Source organism: Nipponia nippon, unplaced genomic scaffold (assembly GCF_047370975.1).
Source record: "Nipponia nippon isolate SJK-2023a ecotype South Korea unplaced genomic scaffold, ASM4737097v1 scaffold_5, whole genome shotgun sequence".
Lineage (NCBI taxonomy): Eukaryota > Metazoa > Chordata > Aves > Pelecaniformes > Threskiornithidae > Nipponia > Nipponia nippon.
Window position 1 is genome coordinate 92,252,589 of NW_028262369.1, and position 26,860 is coordinate 92,279,448.

The 26,860-nt window shown below is 43.9% G+C and overlaps 4 protein-coding genes across 4 annotated transcripts in view; 2 read left to right on the forward strand and 2 right to left on the reverse strand.

Annotated features, from left to right (window-relative positions):
* Positions 1-6,155, forward strand: part of SLC35F5 (solute carrier family 35 member F5) — a 152,301-nt gene extending 146,146 nt beyond the window's left edge. The window contains exon 16 of the mRNA XM_087730967.1: positions 6,026-6,155. The gene's annotated coding sequence lies outside the window, so the exon portion shown is untranslated. The remainder of the gene's footprint in view (positions 1-6,025) is intronic.
* Positions 1-6,549, forward strand: part of GPR39 (G protein-coupled receptor 39) — an 82,772-nt gene extending 76,223 nt beyond the window's left edge. The window contains exon 2 of the mRNA XM_009461764.2: positions 6,026-6,549. Coding sequence (XP_009460039.1) covers positions 6,026-6,549 — 524 coding nt within the window. The remainder of the gene's footprint in view (positions 1-6,025) is intronic.
* A 13-nt stretch (positions 6,550-6,562) lies between these two features.
* Positions 6,563-23,019, reverse strand: LYPD1 (LY6/PLAUR domain containing 1). The gene is made up of 3 exons (XM_087730975.1): positions 22,723-23,019; positions 21,497-21,634; positions 6,563-7,136 (listed from the first exon to the last, which is right to left on the reverse strand). Exons 1-3 carry the CDS (start codon positions 22,772-22,774, stop codon positions 6,901-6,903), a joined length of 426 nt encoding a protein of 141 aa, XP_087587101.1. The 5' UTR covers positions 22,775-23,019; the 3' UTR covers positions 6,563-6,900.
* A 1,329-nt stretch (positions 23,020-24,348) lies between these two features.
* The window catches only part of NCKAP5 (NCK associated protein 5), a 406,910-nt gene continuing 404,398 nt past the window's right edge, over positions 24,349-26,860 (reverse strand). The window contains exon 21 of the mRNA XM_087733741.1: positions 24,349-25,973. Within this exon, the coding sequence (XP_087589867.1) occupies positions 25,692-25,973 (282 nt within the window). The 3' untranslated portion in view covers positions 24,349-25,691. The remainder of the gene's footprint in view (positions 25,974-26,860) is intronic.

Genomic DNA, 26,860 nt, shown 5'->3' on the forward strand with positions numbered 1-26,860 from the left:
GTGCAGGACTCACCTTGGCGAGACTTTGATGGTGAGATCCAGCTGTGGATGATGCTGGTAACGTTGAACCGGGGGACACCTGCAGATCTGTTAGGAACCTTGAGGTAAGCGTAGCTCACACCCGTGTTGCGTGCGGCGCTCTGTGTCTGCACGCCAGCTGGAACTTTATTTATGGGCACTCTAATACCGTAGAGAATGCAGCGGCCTGTTTGGGCCTTTTGCATTTGCTCCAAGAAGCAAGTGTGTGTGTGGGCAAGAAGACCGTGGCCGCTTCACTGTGAAGGATCATCCTTCTGATCTGTGCCATTGCCTTTTTACCCTAATTCTAGATCTCAGAAAACAAGGTGACAGAGGTTTCCTCGTTAGACCGGGAGGGCAGGCTGCACCGAAAGGATGCAGGCATGACGGCACTGAGTGTTACAAGACTTGCTTGGGCTCTACAAAGGCCTTTTAGCACGTGATTTATGCCATAGGGACCCATTTCTGTGGAGACACCAGCTCTGGCAGTTAGGCAGAAACATTGTAAGTGCCACAGAAGCACTGAAGAAACGTCACTGTTCCTCTCTGGGTCTTGCTGTTAAACCTGCTGACCTTAAACGCAAGGGAGATGAAAGGATGGGCAGTAACCAGACTGGGAGCAGCAGTGAACGGTGTGTTCCTCTCTCCCACCCCTGCACACCCTTCTGTTCATCAACAGCTAGTTGCCGTTGGTCAGCGGTAGAGGGGTGCGAGTCACGTGTTGATCTGGACGGTGGCCGAACACCAGGTATCTGGTAGACCAGAGAAACTTCTCCAAACTGTTACCTGCCAGGAGAAGCACTGATTGATAGGAAATCCTTGAGGCCGGAGAGCAGAGAAGACAGTCCCCTCCTCGAGATGCTCCAGTCGGCCTCAGTGTAACGCTGCTGAGGAAGCGCAGGCTGCCCCGCAGCGTTGCCGAGCAGAGCCAGCAGCCATCGGTATCATTCTGGGTGGTTTCTTTGCTGCACTTACAAGTCAGCCTCGCAGCAACGGCAGCAACAGCTGTTTGTAAACTGACATTTAAATGACAATTGTCAGTAGACAATAAGCATACGGTAGCTGACGTCTCACATGCAGACAACGGCAGGAGGGGAGGCAGGGAGCAGCTGCACATGCTGGAAAACAGCACTGCCTTGCTCTGCAGTCGGGAAGGTCATCTCAGGGATTTGAAGGCTGCGTTTTGTGGCTTGACTTTTTTCTTAAAAGCTAGAAAGACAATAAACTAATGACTTATGTCCCTATTTCTAATGAAAAGCAAGATTTTTGAGTCCTGGTTAAAATAATAAATGTAACATAAAGCCATGGCAAAACCCCACCTCCTGAAAGTGCCATTCTTAATTAGGACTGGAGTCTTTGCTTTCTCCTTCTCGCAAGCGAGTAGTGACTGGTGTTAGGACCATCAAGAACCTGGTGAGCGAGGTGGGGTATTTGCTTGTGTTTTCAAAGCCGTTTGTAGCAGACTCAAATAGGTGCTTTCCTCATGATTAGTAATGCTTTATGATGGTAAACTTAATAACAAGGGATGGCCTCAGTATTTTCCTCTTTGGGGAGCAGATGCCTCTGATGCGTGGTTGGAAGGCTTTCTGAGCAAGGCAGAGGCCGTTAACGTCGTGTTGTACCTTTGAGTAGTCAGGCCAGGTATGCGAATGTGAAATGAGCACTAAGAAAAGTCTCCCTCTGAACCAAAGCCTCGCTGCCTGCGCTTGACTCCCAGCTCAGTAACCATATGCTGATATTCCACTGGCAATTGCCATTTAAATGTCAGTTTACAAGCAGATGTTGCGAACCCGCCTTTGTGCCATTAATTAAATTGCAGAAAAGCAAAGTTTGAGGTTTAACGCTGCGTAGGCTAACGATGATGAGAGCAGGAGCAGAGCCCGGCAGACCCCGACGGACCAGGGCGGTCAGGGGTCAGCGGCCCGGGCAAAGGCGCGCGTACGCGGGGTCACCGCACCAGCCTCGGTTAATGGGCTATGGCAGCCACATAAAGCGCGTTGTTGGCATTTCCCAGTGACAATTATGATTTTGTAGACAGCTCCAAGTTTTGTGGGATGGCTGGCAGTGGCCAGGATAGAGGGGAAATGTTGGGCTGTAAAAGCAGACAGACTTAAGTGCTCAGATGCAGAAAAAAAGACAAAAATCTATTCAATAGAAGAAGCAGCAAAATCTGGAAGGGTGGAGAAGGAAGCCCTCTCTGCTGTACTGCTCATTTGCATGTATTTAAAATCCTTCCCAATAAAGTTCATAATGAATTTAATTCAGTCCCCTATGGCCCAGAGGAATGTTCTGAGTAATAAAAAAGTATTGCTAAGGGACAGACGACTGCCAAACTCCTATTCTGTGCGCCAGCAATGCATATTTTTATTATTGGCACTTAAACGCTAGGTTTATTTTACTACATAAATGATCCTTTGTCACATATTAAGAATTAATACTGCGAGATCCACTTTTGGGAAGTTACAATAACAATTCCCCCATTTGAGTAACTGTTAAATTTGTACGCTTTATTTTTAAAGAGGTTTGGGGTGGGGTTTTTTTTTTTTCAGATTAAAATAGGAGCTGACTGTGATAATTCCTGTTTTGGGTAAACTATTTTGTCGCTGATTTATGGCTTAGCTTTTTAAAATTGTTTTGGTCAAGGATCTTTTCAGGTCTTTCGTTGTTGCTGTTGCTACCTTGAAATATGGACATCAATGTTAAATGAATTATAAGCTCAAACACTTAGTTAAAGGTTGAGGTGTATTCACTTACACACAGTCAACTAGGGAACACGAGGTCTCCTGGCTTCTGTTGGCATGGTCTAATGCACTTTTGGTGATTAAACCCAGTGATTCAAACGTGTGCTGGAAATTTCAAGCACCGGTGATGGAGGCCGCTGGACCACAGCATTACTTTGTTTATAAACATCATTATTCCATGGAAGACAAATCTCTGCTCTCGTCTCGTGTGTCACTTCAGTGCCGTTGTCAGGAAAATGGAAAAAAAAAAAGGGAGCTACTACTTTTTTTCACTTTAATAAGAGGGAGTGGAAGGGAAAGTTGAATACGAGATGAAATGTGAAGGCGTTTGATTCCTAGCAGGCAGCAAGCTCTATGGAAAACCGCATCAGCACTGCGTAAGATGCCGTTTGGTTCCCATTCAGGCCGATACAATCCTCTTTAAGCACCTTCTGCACGTTACAGCACGACACAAACTTCTACAGCCCGTGTACAAGTTCAGATTGATGGCAGCAGTGATTCAGTCAAAACATTCAATATGCTAAGGTCTGAACATAAAGCTTTTCTTCTGCTGCACTTCAGTTTACTCCATACCTCCGCGTCAAGCGTGAACAGTTGGAAAAAATACTGTGAGTTTGTCAGCATGTTTATTCCCATGGTGCGTCTCCTTTGAATCAACAAGCCTTTTTTGCAAGGGTAAAAATGAACTCATCCCTGGAAAAGAGCAAAGTTTTACAGACATCTCCTCCCACAAGACGAACCTCACCGCACTGGGCAAGGGCACAAGCCGCTCATTTTTCACTTGCTGTACACACGCCGGAATATTCAGCTCCCCAGAAGTGTCTGAAGAATATAAGGGGAAATCTCAAGCATTTGGCAGTTTGAACTAAAAAGAAAGGTCAATGGCAAAGAATTCAGATACAAGTGAAAAATCAGACATCTGAGAGCACGGCATTTGAGCTTTAAAACTGAATGCACGCATTGTTTGCTCACTGTTTCTCACAGCAGCATTCATAATTTAGGAAACTATTAACCAGCATGATGAAGTATCCTCTTTCGAACCAAGAACAAAAAAATTACACTTAGAGCTTATTTTCTTTTCCTTTGAAAGGGATCATCTGGTAAAATTTGACAAGAATTCAGCAGACCTGGGTTTGTGGGCTTTGCGCCAAGTTGCACAGGAGAAAAAGCCACAACGGAGCAGCGGCATCCCTTTGCTGCCTTTTTATGAGGCCTGCTGCAAGTCACCGCTCGCGGCTCCGTATTTTCTGTTGGTCCACGCGAGGACCACTGTCATCCCTGTATTTGTTACGCTGACAGCACAGAAAACAGCACTGAAGGCTAGAAAATTTGCAGGACTAACACAAAATTCCGATCGGCTTGTGACAGAGACACAACAGGTACGGAAAAACGAGGCAAGGCGGCAGGGGAGGAGTAGGGCAGCCAAGCAAAGGGGCACAGGATTGTGGAGGAATGGGACTAAAGAGACGGTGGCTGAGTTGTGCTAGTTAAAGATCAGAAAATAGTGAAGGTAAATGCATTTATCACCTGCCTACTAGGAGCAGCCTTCCAGGGCTCTTCATCTACTGCTCTAAGTTTAAGACAGGGTGGTTCTCCATCCTACCAGAATTATTGTGACATTAAGTGATTACAGAAGCAAATGATCAAAAAGACAACTTTTATTTGGTAGCTCATTCAGTGAGATCACAAATTTGTTAAAGTAATTATAGCTTTTATTAAGAAAATTAATTTCATTAAAAAAAAAAAAAGACATTTCATACCTTTTCTTTCCTTGGGGGTGGTTGTGGAGAGAACCTGGACATACCCTGTTTAAGCCCTGGCAGTTTCAAAGTTAAGAAAAATCTTTCTTCTCTTTTCTGCCCCCCTTCCCCCTTACATTCACGTCTTCCCACTAGCGAAATACCATTTTCCTGGCCTGAAAAACCAGCGCGCACTATTTCAGAACTGCGCTCCCACAGTGATCTGTTCCACGGGGGCAACCTGACTTAGTCCAGACAGGTACGCCTCAAAACATCTCTGTGCTTCTGTTGAGAAAGGGGGCTAGACACTGGAGGGGATTAACAAAGTAACGCAAGCCTACTGGAAGGGAAAACTGCGCACCATCAGGACACTCTCTACTGTTTTGTGCCTCCGCAGCAGGAAGCCAACCTGCAACTTCTGCTCCCTCTACGCGTTCATGTAAGGCACCTTTCCTGCAAAGAGAAAAACAAAGTGGAAGCAGTAAACTGGCGGCTGTAGCGTGTTTCAGGAGTAACGCTTGGGGGGGGGGCACTGAGGAATTACTCTGCGTACCCGGTATTTCGTGCAAGGTGTCGGGATTTCCAGCGCTTGCGTGCGCCAGAAGCAGTGGATGCCGATGAGGATTTGGGCACCTTTCCCCTGCTCCCTCTCCTGCCTGGGAACAGAGCCTGCTCCAGGCACCCATACGTTCCTTCAGAGTGCCGTGCGGACAGCCCGAGGGAGCGCCGGTCCGCACAGGCAGCATTTTCAGACATCCAACACTTAAGTCACCCCCTTTTAATGCCACTAGTAATGCAGCAACATGTATTTATATTTACATATAAATACAAAATGGTCAGATACCACATTTTTAAGCATAATTTATAATCTGAAACTGCTTACACTTTCATGACTAGGCTTGGGTTTTTCTAATTTACATTCATAATTTAATTCCACTGGAATTTGATTTTTAAGAAAGCCCAACATATCTTAATTACCGTAAAAAGATCCATACATATTTTTACTTAAAAATATCTTCTGTAAGAGGAAATTTACCAAAAATAACACGAAATATATTATTACGCATACTTTTTTTTTTTTTGTAAAGTACAAACAAGAATCTGATCTCTTCTGGGTATTGCCTGATCTAATATGGCTATAGGTTCTATTTATTTTGTTTGTTTTTCAAAGTAAAGGGAAAGACGTAAGAAATGTAGGAACACAAACGAAAATAAAAATGCATTCTTTCCAAAGATAACAGATATCAATGAAAGAACACTTTGAAAACTAATAAATAACAATAGGTACAAAGAAACACTATCCGAGCCCTATGCAGTCTTTTGTCAGAGCATGTGCTGCAATGACCTTGTAACAGTTATTAAAAACAACAAACAAAAAAACACTACTGGCAGAAAAAGCTGTCAAGCAAAACATTGAAAAATCGGTACTATTTCCTAACAAGTAAGTGCAGAACCGATAGTCAGTATTTTATGTTTTTCTTTCCCCGCCACGTATGCACACTTCTTTCTTCCTCTTTCTGTTCGCAGGACTGATTGTTGCAACTCTGGCAATATGCTGGATGCCAAACCAGGTCAGGAGGGTCATGGCTGCTGCTAAACCAAAGCAGGACTGGACTGTCCCCTACTTCAGAGCGTACATCGTTCTTCTTCCCATCGCCGACATCTTCTTCTACCTCAGCTCGGTGGTGAACCCCCTCCTCTACAACGTCTCTTCTCAGCAGTTCCGCAGCGTCTTCCTGCAGGTCCTCCGCTGCCACCTGACAATAGAGCATGCCAACAAGGAGAAGTTTCTCAGAGCCAACCTGAGCTCCAGAGCAAGGAGCAGCCGGTCTCTACGCCCACTGCTCTTCATTTCGTCTAGGCGCAATTCTTCTACGAGGGGCAGTAACAAAGTTTTCTTAAGTACTTTTCAGAATGAGACCAAGCCTGGCTGCAGTCCACAGAAACCGGGTCTTGAACCGCCGGAGCCCAGCTCGGAAGCAGTGCCGCTAGAGACTAGCGCAGAGCCCAGTCCAGATGCACAAAACGGCCTTTGTGAACATCAAGTATGACTTCATAAGGCAAAGTTAATGATTAGCAATGAACTTAAAAACATGGAAATTAAAATGACTGAGGAATTGACTACATCTTAAAAGGAATAACACAGATGGATTTGTTTCCAATTATGCCAAAAGAGCAGGAGTTCTGTATCCTGCTGCTGGGATTTTTAAGTGCACACTGGAAATTCAATCTGCTAACTGAATTCATTAGCTGCCAAAAATATCATTCCCTCTCTCCCCACAACCACTGAACTTCCCTTGCTGTTGACAGGGATTTGGAAACAAACAGAATATAATTGCAGTGGCTTTGAAGAAAGGAGGAGACGGAACAAACTGTGTCAGGGCAAAAAACTTGCTTGAGGTTTAGCAATATGAAAACAGAAGAGCCAAGTTAAGGAGCAGAATGGTGGTTATCGCGTGTGCCCTCGGCACCACGCCCGAATTCCCCCTCTTCTTCGGCCGGGGTCCATTGCAGAGCGGAGTGTTGCAGCAGCTGATACAAACAGAGTTCACCTTCCCTGGAGAACAAAAGGACTGGTACCCAGCAGAGGCTATCAGACACGCTGCTGAAGACGCGCAGGATTTGCGATACATGATTCCTGTGACACAAAGCAAAGGTTACTTACTTTGAGATGAACACGGTTTTGCTTTAGAACACGATTCACGCTCGAAAACTGTTGAGAAACCAGTTTACATTTCCAAAGCAATGCTGGTGATTAAGCCAGGCACCTCGGCTGTGACAGGGCTAACAGCTCCGCACTGCAGAAGCACAGTCACTCTGGTTTGGATTTTTCTTTCATTTGATTCTGGTTGGAACTGAAAATTTTACAAACTTGATTTACATAATGTATATCAAATGATGCATTTATAACCAGAATTCTTCATCTTTTGGAATAAGCTGTTTGAATAGCTATTACTGAAATGCAGTTAGTTTGAAAATGACTTTTGTTTCTGTTGCTGAACATGTCCGAGTTGTTTGAGTTGTCTAAGTAATAACAATTTTCTATGCTGTTAATTTGTCTTTTGAGCATTTTTTTTTCCTTTTCTTGTTCATCTGCCACACAGAGACAACTAACCAAGAGTAAAAGGAGAATGACTATCAGAAAAACTTTCATCTCCCCCCTCCTCTTTTATTTTTTTTTTTTTAAAGAAAAACTAGAAGTACTTTTCCAGGTAATCTCAATTCTTGCCGTCTTTGAAGCTTAATACCCTCAACAACAAAAGTTTGCATTTGTACAGAAATGGCTTTTCCAAATTGAAAGTCTTCCCTTTTTAAATGCATTTAATTAATAATCTAATTAAATTTATAATTTCTCAAATTGTTTTTACCTGAAAAGTACATTCTGATGCACATAGCTGTTATTTTAAAATGGCTTATAAAGGCTTTAAAATACATAGTTGCGTTTTCTCCTGTCAGAGTGGAAAATGGCTGTGGCAGTTCTACCTCTCGTTACTCTCAAATCTTCCTGCAAGTGACACAAAAGAAACTGTGTGTTGGAAAAACATAGACTTAACACATAAATAGGTAACAGAGGTTTGCTTGTATTGCCTTGCGGTTACAAAAAGAGGTATGTATTTCTAAGGATAATAAAAATCACTATTTCTTTTGAACATGGGATTCTCGAAAGTCTTTTTTTCTTCTGAAGGGCATGGGAACAGGATTCCGTTGGAGAATGGTGCCTCTGCATTCTGTGGCACGGTCCCAGAATGTTTTTAAATACAAAGCGATGGAGACTGTTTTGGAGGGAGTGAAGCGGGAACATGACCTGTAGGTACTGAACTCTCACTACCAGCAGATACTTGTTCAGTCCCTGGGGACTTCGGAAATAAGCTCTACAGCACCTACACAGACCATCAGCTACCTCTGCAGTAGCAACTGCCACGGCACTACCAAGTGCTGAGCATAGCAGCAAAACCCCGTTTGTGTGGGTTATGCTTAGAAAGAAGGATTTCCTGTCTTCAGAGAATTTTAATTAAAGCAATTCTTTTATACTGTCACAACACTGCTGCCACCCCAACAATGCAGGTGTTTCCCTGTTTTGTGTTCTCCCTCTGCAAATCTAAACTCTGAAATGTGTTTTAAGGCTATCTGTCTAGTTAAACTTACGAAGAGAAGCCCTCAAGTCAGTGTTAAATCTTCCTCTGTCTCCAGTGAGCTTCAATCAATCAACACAGCAGGTAGAGCCCTTTCTCAAGAAGGAAGAGGAGCTACAGGCTGTTCTAGCTGTAACAGCAAAGGCACACAGATCAAGAGGCACAATCTTTATTACCATAGTTTGCAAAAAGAAGAGAGCTCTGTCTCTGTTGATAAACCACTGCTGTCAAGGAGCCTCAACTGTGCGGCCACCGACAGGCTTGCCATACTGAAATCTCAGCTGATGTTTCCCCACAAAGACCTGGTGCTTTGTCCATCTTCCAAGAGCTGAGGCAGATGTGACCCTTCCCATGGCTACGATTAACTTTTTCCCTCCCCTTCCCTCTTGAGAAAGGAATTCTGTATTCAATGGAACCAGGCACAGCGATTGTTCTGCCATCTCTAATCCCGCGTCTCCTCATCACAGATTCCTTCCCTGCAGCTACAGCCACCCACCAAACTCAGCTGTTCCTCAGTCTTCCTTACGAACAGCAGTGAATCTCGACTTTCCCCTCAAAGACCAAGCCTCTGAAAAGCTCTTGACATCGGCAGATTTCCTATTCCTGTTGTTTTATATAGATCACTCTCTTCCTGCCGTTGCCTTTGCACAGGGTTCCTGCAAAGCCCTGTTCAGAATTTGAACTAGTACGTGATTCATTAGTTTAGGTCCCTGAAATATCATATACTTCACAATTTGCCCGTAGACTAGGAGACTAGAATTGTTCAGTGCTGTGAACAACTAGGTAATGCCCTCTGAAGCATGGTAACTCTAGGAGACCTCTCCTGCAAAAAAAAAAAAAAAAATCAAAGTTCTGCAGCTTAACTCCATGTGTTTACAACAGCCCTGTTCTCCAGGATAAATTCCACAGAATAATCCTGAGCTCCTTTTGAAGTCAAAACACAGTATTGCTGCACAGACCGAAACTTTACAACTCAAAAGTTTCATGCACAGACCATGTTCATGCCTAAATAGAGAGAATAAGCTAACCGGCAGTAAAAGCCCATGGTAACACTTCTCCTGTGGCTTTTCTGTAAATATATCTTACAGTCAGAAATTCCACTCCCAAATGATTGTTTATTCCCATTCCCAGCTCTAGGAATCTGAATTGTAACAAGATTCTTTACAAAATTAAAAAAGTCAGCACTTCCATCAGGTTTTCAATAGCTACTTGGCTAAAGACATGCCCTTCACATCCGAGGTTTTTTTTCTTTAACTGATAGATTCTTTTGAGCTCGCATATCAGCTGCTATCATACACTAATTGTGCTTTTTACGAAGCATCAGCTATGACCTAAATTTGATCAGCAGAGGCAGGCTGTGCTTTTTCTCTAATTCTGCAGTATCCTTATAGCAAGGTGCAATGAAAACAGGCATAGAAGATTGACGGAAAAAAAGAGAGAATGTCAACACTACAGGAGTGACATTTTTAAAACATTTCAGCCGTGACTTCACCTTTTTTTTTTTTTTACCGTGAGTGTGAAAAAGCAGTGACACTTTAAATAGTATGAATTAAAGTAAGCCAGGAAAAACACTCTTCAATTTTCTTCCTATCATATTGTGATTCCAGTTTAATTGTAGTAGGAATAAAAATTAGTACAACTGACTTCCACGGTTTGATGCCAGGGACACTGCTCCCCTTGCTCCAGCAAACAGGTTAACGTACCCCCATTACTGTAGTTCACCCACTGAGCTCGGACCGGACAGCAGCATCCATTCTGGATCACCTCTAGAGATTAATTGCTTTCATATCTCAAGGATGTCCTTCCTCAGACTCCTCTCTTGCAGTGGTTTATTGTACCGCTGAGCCAGTTCTGAAACTATCTCCGAGATCTTCCTGAATCATTCGCCACCAGCAGGCTGAACTGCAGACAGTTCTTCAAAGTGGTTATCTGCCTCGTAAGACTCATACCACAGACATAACTGCTAATTACTGGATATTCTTGCTTCAGCAATATCAGCTTGATACGTTCATTAACACATCACCTAGAAACAGAATTGCAAACTTTTCTGTTCTTCTACCTCAGATCGTTCTGAGTTGCTGGCTAGGCAAAGAGATTACATGTTTTACACTCTGCGTTTACTGGGATGGGGTCATTCCCAGCTACCTACCCTCAACAGTTTACACTAGTGCTCAATTAGTATACTTGCTAATATACAATTAGTATATTTACTGCCCAGTCTCTTGATGGATGAGTACCAAATAATCCATCCTTTTTCATGGATTCAGCAGCCTGGTGACGGCAGTGTGGGTTATGCATAGGTGTAGGTACTACAATGATGTTTTGCTATGAAGTACCTACTACTGACCAATTGATTTTCCTTCATTTTGGCTTCAGGGTTGTGGGGTCAGCTGAGGATGTCGTTCAAGCACAAGTACTTTTAAGAAGAGAGGGGAGTACACAAGGCTAGAATATCTGCGTGATAATGCAGTAATATTCCACACCCTCTGCTTCCACATACACCTACTAGAACAATCATTTAAAAAAAAAAAAAAAGTTTTGCACTTAAATTGGGCATTGAAAACTTATTCCTAGGCCGAGCAACTTGCCCATCGTTATGCCTCTCTCTGCCCCACTTGTGGTCATACATTTAAGTGGTGTCAAGGCCCAAATCGCTATTTCTGGAGGATTTCTGCCTTATTCCATGCAATGAAGCGATGGTGTAAATCTCAAGGCTTTTCTATAGTTCCTGCTTGTAATATTGATTTTCTCACCTAGATCCATTCTGTACACTCCCCCCACACACACAACTGCCAAGCTCAACCCCCCTGCTTAGCTGCAGCCTGGTCCTGTGCATCCGCACGCTGGCACTCTGTTTTGGCCACATGCAGATCCATTCAGTCTTGACAGCAACAAACAACTCATGCTGCAAATCCAAAAGTAAGAGTTCTTCCACCTACCCTGTCTGCAGAGCCCAGTACACATTCTCTTGAATAACAGCTTAACTTGTTACTAGGACAACCAAAAAAGGTGACATCACACCTACTTCTTACACTGTGTGTATGCAGAAGGCACAGAAGATCCAAGCTTTTTCTCTTACTGCTTGAAAAGGATCTTATTAGGCACCTCCGACTCTTCTGTTATAGCAGGTACAGACAAAAAAAGAGCAAGTGTAAGCATGACTCTGCAACTTAAGAGCCAGCCCTAATCCTAGCAGTGTCTAACTTTAGTTTGCACCTGTACTTGCAAGACTGTCCTTCAGCAAAATACACAGAAGCCAAAACAGGCAATTAGGATACCACCTCTGAGATCAGTGACCTAATTTCTAAAAAAGACGGTCACTTTCGCACTCTACGACCCAGCTACTCTGAAAGGGCTTTCTGCAGCGGCACACCTCAGCAGGAAACTGCAGGCCTCTGCTTCACCCCAGAACAGTCGATGGCCCCAAGGCCACAAAACTCTCAGCTGTAAGTTTGACTCCCATCAACACTAACTTTGCCAAGCCAAATGCTCTATCTTATGGGCTATGACTGACACTCCTCATTTTTAAAGAAAGCTTTTGCTACAGCATTTTGTACATATCCAGTTTCGTAGGCATGCCTAAAGTCAGATTTGTCTTCTGCACAACTCATTCCACAAATACTGCTTTAGCAAAATCTTCTGCACGTACTCTGAGTATGCCTGCTGCATCAAATCTTTTGGAGCATTAGAAAACAATCTATGCTCAACTGGGGTCCAGGAGCAAGGCATCCTTGAGCAGTCACAAAAGTGCCTCTTCAGGACTGGGCCAGGAGTTGGAGGCATACACAGAGCCATAGCTTCAGGCATGTAGAAAAGTTTATATCTTAAGGAACTCAAAGTTAGCAGGCAGATCAAGACAAGTTTTGAGGTGTGCCGTTACGACTTTGGCAGAATTTCTCCACTCAACTCTTTTGGACTTGCTGCTTAATTTTGCCCATCTCCTCCAAGCAAAAGGCAGAAAACCATCCCACAGTGGACAATTCACATTGTGGCACACGTAACCCATGAGAAGCCCCCAACAGTTGTCCCAGCTCTAGCGTCAGCATGCCTTCATGATTTGTTTGTGATTTGGTTTGGGTGTTCTCTTAAAGTTGCTGTTTGTAAAGGCAAGCATAAGGACCATGTGTATGAACTGATGCTCCCCCTTTGTTTAAGTATCCTGAATAGTTCCAATTATCTTATTTCACTGAAACTTTCCCTTTTCTGGTCTTCGTGAATCTGCAAGTTTTCCTTCTTGTTGTGCTTAGACTTGATGTCTTGTCTCCCTATCCATGCTTGCCTTGCGATTTCCATTATGTATTTCATCCTTTATTTCTTGCCCTAAACTGTCACTTGCTTACCCTCCACGAGTGACATTCAGTAGCCAGTAGCAATTATAAAAGCTCTTTCGTGACGTCTGCTGAAATCTAAAATGAGAACTTGTACTAGCAACAACACCACGTAAACATTTAATACCCCTTTCTGATATACATAAAATACACATGTGACTATTTCTGGGTTTTACTGTATCAGTTATGTTCAAAATTGGGTTCAGACTACACACAAATAGGTTTCTAAATTATGTTTTTTAGTTTTCATATTCGGTTTTATGCCCATCTTTTCATGCCTTCTGTGGTTTTGCTATGGTAATTGTCTATTCCTTAGCTAGTACCTGTTCACATACATCATACAGTGACAGACTGCAAAGGGTCCTATTGTGATTTGCTCTCTGTTTTCTAGAGAAAGTGATGATAAATATTTTATCTAATAAGGTCCTGTATCGTAGAAGGTGACTGAATGTTGGAAAGCTATCATTCTTCTGACATTGTGCTTCCCCAAACAGTCATGGTTTTAGTCAGATCATGTTTTTATTGGCTTAAAGTATGAATTAAGCTTCCCCAACAGAAATCCTTTCATCTATGATTGTAAACGCACTGCTGAAAAAACAGTTTAAGCCAGTGTAAAGTATAACCATATCCAACCATGTCCTCTGTGTTTCATTTTACACTAACTCTTCTTGTCCTCGTCTTCTCAACTTTCTGGAGCTCATGAGTGGTTTAAATAATTTGCACCTTGCCAGAGATTTTATCATGAAATTTACTAACTGCCTCATAAACAGCTCATTAAATACTGTAAGCAGCCATGATCAGTGTTTTCCAGATGACAAAAACAGAGGCACTGAAATTAAGTGACTTGAAATCTATTGCAAAGCTACATCACACGCTTCCCGATTTTTAATCCTGTGTTTTAGGACTGCAGCTATTTCATCCCTATCCCCTCCTTTCGATGCATTCAGTAGACAAGATAAAAGCATATTTATGCCATTAGGCTCTTACAGAGTATACAATTCTGTTAAAAAAAAAAAAAAAAAAACAACACAGAAAAAACCCCAAAATCCCCCCACCAAAACCAAACACCCTCCCCCAAACCCCACCTGGTTGAATTAGCATATTTTCATCATAATTTTCTATGAAAACTTACTCAACATCATCACAACTCCTCCATATACTTGGCATTTTTAAAAAGCTGCGCTTTTTTTCAGAAACTAATAGGAGGCTTTTGACAATGAGACTGGCCTCTTCACTCTCCTTCTGACCCTAACTGACATGGCATCTTGCAGAAATTAAATCATCTTAGAAGAAAACTGGACAATTGTTGACTGACAGAGAACAAGGGTTTGGATTACCATGATATCGCTTTGTTAGTCATGCCTTCTAATTCTGATACTGGAAATATCAATCAAAACTGCATTGTAAATAATGTAAATAACAGCACAAAGTAGTCTTTGTCATTGCTTGCAGTATCACAAAGCAGAAGCAAGGCATTAAAATGCTTAAAAAATGCATAGGCTGAGAAAGTTAAGTCCAGCTGCTAATGGTGGTATTATCAAATAACTTTTAAAGCCACTGGAGGCTACAAACCAGAAGTCGAAGCTCAACTTTCACCTGCGTATCCAATTCTTTTGTTTTCTACTGTCCTTATTAATTTCTCTGCTCACTAATGCGGACTTACAGTCAAGCACTAAAACATGATCTTTCAAACAAAGCTGGCTCACGGCCTTCCATCATCCGTGCTTTCCTGATATAAAGGTAGGTAAATGCCTTGGATATCAAGATCAAAATATACATTATCTTCCAGCAAGAGAGGTGAACTTGGACTTCATTTTCAGAACCACGTATGAGCATTTTTCTTGACAATCCTTATCTGCTGAAATGAACTGGGAAGCCACAGTCCTTACGCCTTTACAAACGTTAAAATGCCATACCCTTGTAATAAGGGTAATAATAAATAATTTTACACCCAAATAGTCTTGTTGCATCCTACTAATTAATGTCCTTGCCAATTTCAGTAGAATGGCTCACATGTTTACACTTGCATGCCAATACCTTTGAAATCCATTCAGCTTTTATATCTTTAGCTATTTTCATGCTTACAGTTTTGCAGCCTGTTCAACTTCAGAGTAGGATTTGCCTGTTTTTTGTATTACTTTTTCCACATTCAAAGACCCGTTGGTAATTTGGCAAAATAGGTTATATCCGGTTTTCCCAAAAAAATATCCAGACTACAAAGGAAAAATGGAAATGAAAACAGTTTGGATTAATTAAAACACGCTTGCCCATGGTTTGATAAGGTCACTGAGAGCTAAGACAAGTGATAGGGGCAGGCCACAAGAAGGTTTTGGAAACACAGACTCATCTGTGTGTGAAATGCAACAGGAAACTCTTAAAGGAGGTTTGAGACACCAGGTTGTGGGCACTCTATCCTCACAAAATTCATTTGTGTACCTTTCATACAAGTCTGAGAAATAAACATAAAAAGCTATTGTCCATGTCCTGTGAAAAATGAAATTCACTGGACCAGATACCACAACTTCCTTAAAATAATACAGCCCTTCATTACTTCTGCACTTGGATCTTTGTCATGACTTTCAAGTCATAAACTGCTTGAACTGTTAACTCCACTGCTGCTTTTCCACATTTAAAGGCAGTCAGAACAGCGATCTACTACATACCGTCTGTAATTTCTCCCTAGCTGATGCGCTTACTTCAGTTCATCCTGTATGTGGCTGGAAGTTTTCCGAGCAGCCCAAAGATTGGAAGGAATTTACTAGTAAGAAAACAGCTTTGGCATCTGAAAAAGTGTTTCTGAATGGTAATATAGCCACAGCTCCAAGTTTTCAGCAGACAGTACAAATTAACAACATATACTGTAAGTCTTTTATTCAGCATCAAAAATGAACTGCATGTTTTCAATACTGGGTACTATGTCTTCATTTCATTGGGCACCTGGCAGCACAAGATATGATGTCATAGATAACAACTGTCACATGCCAAGTTTTGTTTTGTTGGCGGTGGTGTTTTTTTTTTTTTTTAAATTGTCAGTCGAGATTTATTATATTATGTTTTACTTTGATTAAAAAAAGACCCAAAAGTTCTTTTGAGTTATGTTGATAGGTTTTGACCAAAAGAGACAGTGTAGAAGGAAATAAAAATAAAAAAATCCACTGCCAGATCAGTGCATGTTTCTTACTCATTCTAAGTGGATACTGGGGATGCAGCTATTACCTATAAAACTTTAATGCCTACAGTGATTCTGAAGACATTAAACTTTGTATGCTGTTTTAATCATTTTGTCAATAAATGTACACCAGAGTATAATCTCCCCTTGATACAAGTATGCAATTAGTATTAGTACTAATGGATGCTATACATGGAAACAGAAAAAAGTATGTGCTTCTGTAATCCCTAACAGGCGACTTAATCATGGCAGCAACACAGTAAGATTAAAAAAAAAAAGTAATAATCACAGGTAAAGAATTTAATGTAGGCCCACTCATCACACAACTTTGACACTGTTTTCCTCTGCCTGATAGAACAAATGACTGGGAAACCAATACTGAGAAGAGTTAAATAAATAGATAAATAAATAAAATTACAGTTCAACAGTGAGATGATCTTGTTTATGATGTTCCCATGCACTACTTTTAAGCACACAATTACAGCAATTGCTTTAATTACACTGCAGGATTATATACACTATGTAAATACATTAAAAGGACCACTGATAAACCAAACAAGTAAGAAGTTTCTTATTGCGGATTAATAGAAACAATGAAGTTGTTTCCCAATTCACTTGCAAAGGAAAATTCATGAACAACCTTAGTTTTATATAGACAGACATTCTAAAATATCAGTCTTGCTACTGTGGATCTTTTTTTTTTTTTCCCCCTTTCAAAAGTAAGTTTGTAAAAGTACGTTCACAACTACATTAGAGCACAAGGTATATTGTTCAGAACATACATATGAGCAGATTTACTTACAGTGAGTTCTGAGAAATTTAGACTGGCTGCCTTTCTGGGCTGATTGTCTCATCCTTCATGCTTTATTCCTTTCTGATCTATTCACATTGCAAGTTTCATTTTGCCTTAAGTAGGTTTTAGAACAGCCTTAACGCTCAGATAGCTCTTGCCTTCAGTAAAAGGTGAACTTCATCATCACTATGTTTCCTATGATATATGTATAAAAGCATATATACATTATATATTCATCCACATATCATCAAGATGTTTCATCTGATCCCAATGTACTGTGGGATTTCTCTGTTCCTACATATATTGTAAAAACGAAGGAGCACTGACATTTCTAAGTTAAAAGTTCATAGATGGGAAGGAGAGAGGCGATTGGGAGAGGGGACTCTGCCATGGGTATTTCCACAAAGCGTCTGCAAGTGGAATTACCATAAGCAAGAACTTTGATCCTCTGTCAAACATTTCACTTACACAGTTTTCAAACACCTGCTCATCCAGCTGAAGAATGCACTAGAAATGTGTCCCTTATGTTCATTTCTGTGGGACAAAAATTACTTGGTGTAGTCTTCAGTGCCAGTTCCCATGCCCACCGTTCATCCCTCTAAAGGAAGAAAGCATGGTGGGGGTTTTTTGGTTTTGGTTTTGTGTTTTTTTTTCTTTAAAGATTAAATCAACAAATTAGTTTGTAAGATTTTGCATTGCAGACAAAATATTGTCCTTTCCTTCTGTATCTCCCACTGGAACAGAATGTTAACTGCACAGAACTTGTTCTAGCAAAATTTTTAAATACAGCTCTGCTTAGGGTGAGAAAAATATTTTGTCATTTATTTGACAAAGTCTTCAGTTCTGTGCACTGACAGATCCCCAAAGTGCAACTGCAATATAAACTGCGATAGCAAAGTGCATGTTTGCAAGGGAGGCAGAATTATACTTGTTCCACATAATCACTTAATCAGATACATGCTTACCTACTGCTCAATTCTCAAGTAATTTTAAGTTGTGAAATGGAGCAAATTTCTACCTGATACTACAAACAGCTGGGATAACATGCTTGCTGATCTAATTCAAAGTCTTAGTGATGAATACCTGCGTTCTTAGCTACTCACATCAGAGGCTGTCACAGTAACAGCCACCTTTTAAGCTCTGGGTTAGAAACATGCCTATGCTGCTGTTATTTCTCACCTGAAGCTGAAAAATACTTCCTAAGATTGGTTCTCCAGAAATTCAGATGATGTTCTATGAGAACACAGTGACACTGTGCACTAACCCTAATTTCATAGCAACTGGAGTTGTTTGTTTAACTATGATCAGGTATAAGGAACTATTTACACCATAAATGAAAAAAATTGCACAGAGTTGTAGCTCTCCACTGCATTGTTTATACAACGTTTAATACAGATATGAAGCTGGACCATAGAGCTGTCATCGCACAACTCAATGAACACTAACAAATACGTAAGAAAAAAAGTCACTGGCTGGGGACTATATTGCAGGCACATCACAGAATGTAAGTCAGCAACCCCCTTGATAGCAAAACAAACACACAGATTAATGCATACTGCAAAGGAAGGGTGACTACATCAATAGGTTACTGATTCAGACCACGAACTTTATCTCAAAATATTGCATTTAACTTTTAAATAAGGTTTAGGAGAACTTGTAACATTTTGCTCACTGACATAGCTATATTTTATTAAGGACAAAAATGGGTTAGTCTATAAAAATTAAATTATACCCTTTTGACTGTATCTAGTCAAGAGGAAAAACTCTAATTATGAGATTGTGCTGTCACATAAATGCAAATTCACATCTTTCATATTCTGGGTTAAAAATTCAAACACAAATCTATTATAAATTAAAATCAATATTTGAAACATTTTGGGTTTCAGTGATAAGCAACAACCAAAAGAATCAAGTTCTGAATATACTGGTAGAAGTAGAATGAATTATTAAATAAAACTTGGGAGAATAAGGCATTTATATGACACACATTTAAATATCAATTAGGAAAAAAACCAATAAAGGATGATAAACTGAATCATCTTTTTTATAACCAATCCTCTCTAGAATTGACTGAGGATAACAGAGAAACTAAGCTTGCAATGTAAATTTCACTCAATTTGAAATAGTAAGGTTAAAAATTTAAATTTATTCACTAGCTGAAATTTACAATCTCTAAGCTTAAAATGAATAAGAACTGCATTTATAGAAGTAAATTAAATAAAATAGAACAGGGGTACCTGCTATGCACAGCATGCTAGTTACCTCCTAAAGGGAAAATCCAAGGATCTGCTCAGAGACAATATAAAATTGCACAAAAAACCCCCACCAAAACCCAAAACCAACCCACCCAGAAGTTTCTAAGAGCTCCTTTTTTACTATATTGCAAGTCAATTTCTTCATAGGAGTAGGACAAGTTATGCATCGATGTATGTCTAAAATCTATTAAAACAGTTCCAACTTGCATTGTCTGTGCCACAGTCACGCGGGCCAGACTGCAATCTTGCCTGCTAGCCTGAGAAAAGATGCATGACTGACTGCCCCATCCTACAAATGCAGCACACAAGTGGCTGTCTCTTCACATAGCTGCGGGTGTGCGTACGCACACATGCAAGCCCACTTATCCAGAAGAGTTGCACTTTAACCTCTGAGGGGTTTACCTGACTGAAAACACTTTTCCAACACTCACCTGAAGGGAAGATTACAGATGTGTTTTGAGAAGGCTGATACAGTCTGAGGTTGTATTGAAACGAAAACATGAAGGAACCAGGTAAGATATTAAAAAAAAAAAAACAAAACCGAAAAAAACATCAAACAAGCAACACCAAACAACTGTTAAGAATTAAATGAGAACTGACTTTTTTGTCTGTGTCTACATACCATGTTGATAGCCCTTCCAATCGCCACAGTGTCCATTCAAACCTATTAAAAGTACTATAGAAGCTGTGGTGTGCAGATAGCAAAGCTTTCAAACATTCATTTAGAGGTACTCGGATTTTAAAAGTACCTTGCAAGCCGTAACTATCTCCCATCCCCACAACCCTTTCCAAGTAAACTTGAAATAAAATACTCCAATAATATATAGCTTTCAAGAGACTGATTTTCCTTCAAACATATAGCTTTTTTCCTCTACACTGGAAAGCTGCTAAATATTTTACAGAAATACAGTCACTGTGGATGGTGTTACCCAGGCTGAACCAAAGTACCAGCAGTTCAGCTACTGTTGATAGGTAACAACAATTCTTATCATTTTTCTATGATTCCTAATGTAGCGGCCTGAAACTACCAGCACCAGCAGAATGAGCCGATCGATGAGCACTTTGGAAATACTAATGAATAGTATCCTAATGCAAAGAACCAATGTTACTGTTCAAGACAGAGGGCTGCACACATTTGCTGGGTAGAGAGGGATTCTGCTGTTACTGAAGGACTCGCTGGGACAACTTGATTTATATGAACAGCATAACAACAGTCCTTTACATCGGTAAACTCCATGCTCTAAAGCACTGCCCTCTGTTGCAAGATGCGCAGCCCCAGAGAGCAGCTTCCCTTCAGTCAGGGTTCTGAGGTCCCAGCCCGCCCTCTGCTCCTTCGGCCCACCGCTCGGTGCGGAGGTCACGCCTACGCTGAGGCACACCAGCGAGGTACCACTACCTTGCCCCTTTTAACGCCTCGCGTCTTAACGGCGGTCTGCAGTAAGAGCAGGATGCTACATGAACTCCAATGCCCACAAACACATTGCCTTGCCACCCCGCCCAGCCCTGAAGTCCCCGATACAGCTGCAGTCTTCTGCTCACAGAGATGGCTACAGAGCGATGTGGTGGTCTAAAAACCAAGACAGTTCTCTCTAAATCTCAAATGCCTTCCATGATGCCAAATAAAAAAAGCAATTTATAGCACAGCTCAAAAGACAATAGAGGCAAGAAGCAGAATCACAGCTAGTTTCCTCTTGAACACGTTTATCTCCAAATATGCTAACTTAATATTAATTACAGTAAGGAAAAAGCCCCCTTAGACTTAGAAAATGAGTATGGCAAATATATCCATTTGTGCCCTCCTCTCCCCCCCAAAGTCCCAACAGTGTTCTTTTTATCCCTCTCTCCCTTTTGCTTGATGTTTTCCTTTATGGATGAAAGCAAAGACAACTACTTTCCTTCCCTTAAGATGAACCTTCAGAGTATATGAATTGCTAGAGTAAATAAAAGAAAGGAGGGAATTACTAATTTAATGCTCTTCCATCTCTTGGGAAAAAAGCCCATGTAATTAACTGTAATGAGATTAAACTAACTTGTTATTAATTTCCCAGTGCTGGGAAACTAAATCTGAGACCCATAAGACTGTGTATTAACAGCTTTATCAACATTTGGCTTGCATCCTTCAATTTTTACACCAGTTTTAAAGGAAAATGATTAACTTTATTGAGTTGCAAAGTCACTCAGAAGTGTAAGAAATTGAATCTGGTCCCTTTAGGTAGGAATGCCAAATTTATCTGTAGCTGAAGACTGTGAATGGGTGGAGCCAAAAGCAACAAACACTATCCAACACAAATAAACAGAAATATAATTATTAAATTCTTACCAAAACTTTTTTCCATTACTTCTTTCTGACACATATCTTGAACGTTCACTGTACAGTTCACAATGAACTCCGGAGCAGAGCAGTCATTATTTAGCTGGAACTCCTCACACTGGTAGCACTGTATTTGCAAACCCAAACCTGGAACAGACAGAATTTTGCTCAGAATAATAATAGTAATAATATTTAAAAAAAAACCCAAAACAATCAACACGTGCCAGAAATCTTCCTTATCTTTCCCTCTTCGCATTTTGCTGATCCTAACTACTCAGCAGCCCAGCAAAAGTACGACTTTAACAGAAATAACGTAAAATCGACGCGTCGCCCACTCCGCTGAGGCTATGCCTTGCGTGCTCAGCACCCGGTGAAGAAGCGGGCTCCCTTCCGCGGGGACCCCGGGGCGGGCAGGCGGCGGTACCGCCGCTCCGGCCCTGCCTCCCCGGGCGCGGCGCTGGGGACGCTGCCGCCAGCAGGCGGCGGGCACCGGCACCGCGGCCGCTGCCCCTCGCCCGCCGGCCCCGGGGCTGCCCTCAGCGCGGCGGGCTAAAAGCTATCCGCGCTCCGGAAAGCGACCCGGCTAATAGATACGCTTCGGCTCTTATCTGTGCCGACGGGTTTACTTAGCTACTAATTAATTACAAATGACTTAATTACTATTTTGCCATGCACAATTACAGCTGCGGAGCATCCTTCACCTCCCTCCTTTATCATGCAAACGAGATGCTCCGCACGCCTCGCCAGGAGCCCTCCTCCCAGCCCTCCGCTGGGCCCTGCGCCGCAGCGCGGCGGCTCCCGCAGCCCCGTCGGGGAGCAGCGAGCGCCTCGTCCCGCGGCGGGGAGCGACCCCCCCAGCCCCGCTCCTCCCCTCCGCCGGGAGCGCTGCGGCGGCGGGACCGAGCCGGCTCCCCGCCGGGGCTGACCGCCAGCCCACCGCCCGGGGGAGGCGTGCGCGGCGCCGGCCGTCAGCAGGCGGCATCCTCCGAGTCCGGTGCTGCCTGCGGAGCGCAGCGCGCCTCGCCTCGCCCGGCCGGCGGCGGGGAGCTCTCCGGACCGCGGGCTCCGCTGCCCCGCGCGGTGTGCGCGGCCGCGGGAGTCCCCGCTGAGCGCCCGGCGCCAGCTCCGTCGAGGGGCTGCGAGAGGACGAAGCCTCCCCGCGGCCGCTGCGGGCAGCGCCGGGCAGCCCGGGCTCGCCGGCGGCGCCTCCGGGGGAGCGGCGCGGAGCGCCTTACCTGGAGCCAGGCACAATCCCCAGAAAGTTGCAGTGAGGAGGAAGAGCCGCATCCTCCCGGCGCCGCGGCCGCCGGGCTGGCGTGCAGTCGCGAAGGGGCATCAGAAGGAGGGAGGCAGCGGAGGCGCCGCGCACTTGTGCCGCTTCCCCGCCGCCTCCGCTGCCCGGAGGCGCCCCGGGAGCAGGCGGCGGAGCCCGCCCGGCTCCCGCCCTGCCCAGCCCCGCGCCGCGCTCCAGCCTCGCCGGAGTTGAGCGCTGAGACTGGGAGAAACTGTACGAGAAGGGAGAGCTGGGGGGCGGCTCCCCCTCCCTCCCCCAGCACCATGTGATGCCGGCGGAGCGGGGCGGGGATCCCGCCGGCCGCCCCGCACCTCGCCTCCCCGGCCGCGCTTCGGCGACGGGGAAAGTTGAGCGCGGGAGAAGACGCCCCCCTCCTGCCCCCGCAGCCCGGCCCGCGCCGCCAACTCGGCGTCCACCTCGCAGGGCGCTGCGGCGGGCTCCCGCCAGCCTCTGCCCGCCGGGGCGGCTCGATCACCCCTCCTCCGCTCCCCGGGGGGCAGCTGCGAGGCGCGGGCACCCGGCCCCCCCCGTTTCCCCGCCCGCCCGAAGCCCACAGGTGGCTGCCGCAGCGCGCCCGTGTGCGGCGGGGTTACGGGCCGGACCCCGCTGCCAGGCGTCGCTCGCCTCCCACAAACGCCCCGCCAAGCCCACCTTCCCCGGGAGGGACTGAGGGAAGGCGCGGGCCCTCACTGACAGGCGCCATCCTCTCCCTTCGATCCCCTGAACGGGAACTCGGGCGTAAAAAAACGGGAGGGAAACGGGCGCGGTGGCCGCCTACGCGTCGGTGCGGCAATCCCCTGCCTCCTCCGCGGACACACGCCCGGGCTGGGGAGGCTCGGCGCTCCGCCGCTGCCGGCGGTTCCAGATCCGGCCGCGGTACCTCTGGACCGGGGCGCGTTGACGCCTCTCGGCCGGCGGGGCGGGCTGAGGCGGCGGCGGCCGTTAGCGCGGAGGGGTGGGCTGAGGCGGCGCGAGCGGCGGGAGCCGTTGCCGGGGCGGCGTGGGCTGAGGCGGCGCGAGCGGCGGGAGCCGTTGGCGGGGCGGGCTGAGGCGGCGGGAGCCGTTGGTGGGTCGCGGCTGAGGCGGCGGGAGCGGCCAGCAGTCGTCGGAGGCCGGGGAAGCGGGCAGTGCCGGCCCGGGGTGAGGGCAGGGCAGGGGAGGCGAGGGGAGAGGCCGACAGGGTGCCGCGGCCAGGTCGTCCCTGCTGGAGCGGTCTGTGCTTTAACCCAGCCCGTGGGGGTGACTCGTCTCTCCTCCACGGATAACCACGTCCTTCTCTCCGATCGTTTCACAGCCTTATCTGCGAGTGAAGAGTCTGAATTCAGCTCAAATTGCTTTTTAGTCGCCGTGTCGCGAATTCATCTGAATGACTGAATCCTGCCTGCACGGGCGTTGCTTCCAAGGCTGGCTGAGCTGCAGGGGTATGGCTTGCACACCGTCCCGCGGGCATTCGCTGCCTGGCGCTGGTCCCCTCGGGTGCAGCTCGCTGGGCTGTGCTGACCGCGCTCACCCGTACCCTTAGGGTGCCACCCCGGCCCTGCCAAGAACCCCTCTTTAGGCACACACAGGCGAGAGAAATTTTATTTATGAAAGATGTTTCAATGAAAATTTCTTAAGAGTCGAAAAAGACGATGCAAGTTTACGGCGGAAACGACTCAAAATGTAACAAATTGCACAAAATATTAACACTGATCATACAATATTTCAAAGATTAACAGGCATGTGCTAAAGAAACTGTAGAGTCTAGAAATATCCCAAATATACCTAGTTTACAGATTGCTGTACAAAAAAGCAGTTATAAATACTTCACATCTAGAAAAAATACACAGAACCTTTGAAATAGACTTTCCCTTACATATAAACAACCTTTGTAGAAAAAACAAAAACACCCAATAGAGGCCAATCCCCCTGCTCCTAGATATGTTTGAACTAGTACTGGTTAGCACCAACAGCTCCTTTAGGTGTGTCACAAACAGGAGTTGAGCTGCGATTTTTAAAAAGAATTTTAGCGTTTACAATTTAATTAAGACCAACCGGGGACTACAAAAGATAACACAATATGGCACATTCATGATTTGATAGGAAGTGAGTACAGAGGAGGTGGAAGCAGAAAAACTATGTTGCAGCCAGAAGTAAAGGGCGGTTTGTGTAGGTCTCTCACAGAAGACTCCCATTTGTGTCAGCAGTGAATTACTTTGACCCTGATCTTGCAAACAGTTGTGCACATGATTGATGAAGTCAATGCCAGCAGTATCAGGCCTTTTAATCTATTCATTTTCTTGCCATGTCAAAAGTCAAAACCCTTTCGAAATAAGACACCTGTTGTGAAGTTGTAATAACTGAAATGCACATTTCCCTAGAACACCTGCATGAATTGCACTAAAAATAAAATATGCTTTGTAAAAGGGAGTCCAAGGAAGTTTATTACAGACAATTTGGCAGGCTCAGGTTTATGGTAACGCAGTGTTTCTACATACAGTTTTAAGACTAGAACAATTATAAATCTTTTTTAAAAAATCTACTAACTTTTCTTGTTAATATTAACATCAATTTCTTTAAGTTAGTAATCTGCCATTACAGGAGCATAGCACCAATTTAATATTTATTGCTGTCATTTATCCCTACAAATATATTTTCCCAAGATATTTACAACTGTACAAATATTCACAAAAGTGCAAAATTAAGACTTTATTCTGTGTAACCGTTGGTTGCGTTCGGTGTTGAGTCTCGCGCATCGCGATGTCTGCCGTCTTGCTCTTCTTATTGCTGCGTGGTGAGACGTCGGACCGCCCGCTGCGAGCAGAGCGATCCGGAGTGAGAATTTTCAACAACCGTCCCTTCTCCCCCCTCGCTCCCCACTCGCCTTCAGCTCCCTTACGGGCCGCGGTCACGGCCCGCTGGAAGGTGTCTCTAGACATCGTTGGAGCCTTGGCTGGCGCAAGAAGAGAAGCTATCGTAGAGAGAATCGCTCAAGGATTCTAAATTCTCCACGTCGTGCCTACCCGAGCTATTTAAGGAAGCTTCTTCTTTCCTTCCATTTTCTTCCTTTTGTCCTTCAACCTTGTTCAGACAGTTCTTCTCTTTTTCTAATAGAAGTACATTATTGCTGTTAAATTTATTGAGAGACTCCAGGGAAATTTTAGATAATCTATTCTGGGAATCCTCTTTTGTTTCTTCAGTTTGCTTCAATTTCTGTAATAAGCAAAGGAAATATTAGAAACATATTTCTTACAAAATAAAGTTATCCTACTGCACACCATTAATTACCATCTTCCCAAAGTTCACAGGGTTAAAGGAAATAGATTGTTAGATGCTTAAATATCTGCTATAATTCAATAGAACATTAATGTCCATTTTCGGATAATTCATAACTTTAATGATTCTGCTGAGACAAATAGGAATCCATTTACAAAAAAGTTAAGTGCTATTAACGCCTGAAGTGGCAGATCCTGGGTGTGCATGTGTTAAGCATCTTCACAGAAATTCACATCTTCTCCTTTCAAATACTTTGGGGGTATGTTTAAACGGGTGTCTGTTTACTTCAGTGGAGTTTGAGTCTGCTAAAAAAAAAGGTGCATAGACGTGTTCAGAGGAGAAAATAGTATTTTCCATAAATTACAGACGCAAATGAAACTTGCTAGAGAACGACCTCACATTTTGCGTGTGTGAGCCTATTGATTTCCACGGACCCACACCCTCTCTAATAGGCAAGGTAGCAACACGACAGGAAATTATACTGAACTGGGCCAACCCCCCCAGACCAGAATCAATCAGATACCGGCCAGGCCTACCCGCAGAAGTGGTGTCGTTCTGCGGGAACACCGGACAAGGTATTAGCACATCATATTAAAAACACACAGTAGGATTACACAAGAGTAATTTTATCCCTTTGTTAGCGCCTAGTATTCTCAATCAGAGATCTGACCAAGGAATAGTTAGGGAACTGTGCAGGGAGCAGGTCGATAAAAACGGCCTGCCGTTCATAGGCAGGGTGTTTCAAAATCTGTGTAACTAACTCCTCTTACAGATAGTATTATCACAGAAGCAGGAGATAACATTCAGCATTTTATAGGACTCTC

Coding starts and splice junctions, on each gene's coding strand:
- LYPD1 (XM_087730975.1), bottom strand. CDS start 22,774: ATGCGGCTCTTCCTCCTCACTGCAACTTTCTGGGGATTGTGCCTGGCT. Junction 21,635..22,722: donor GGGATTGTGCCTGGCTCCAG/GTAAGGCGCTCC, acceptor TGTCTGTTCCAG/GTTTGGGTTTGCAAATACAG. Junction 7,137..21,496: donor AGTAATGGAAAAAAGTTTTG/GTAAGAATTTAA, acceptor TTTGTGTCACAG/GAATCATGTATCGCAAATCC.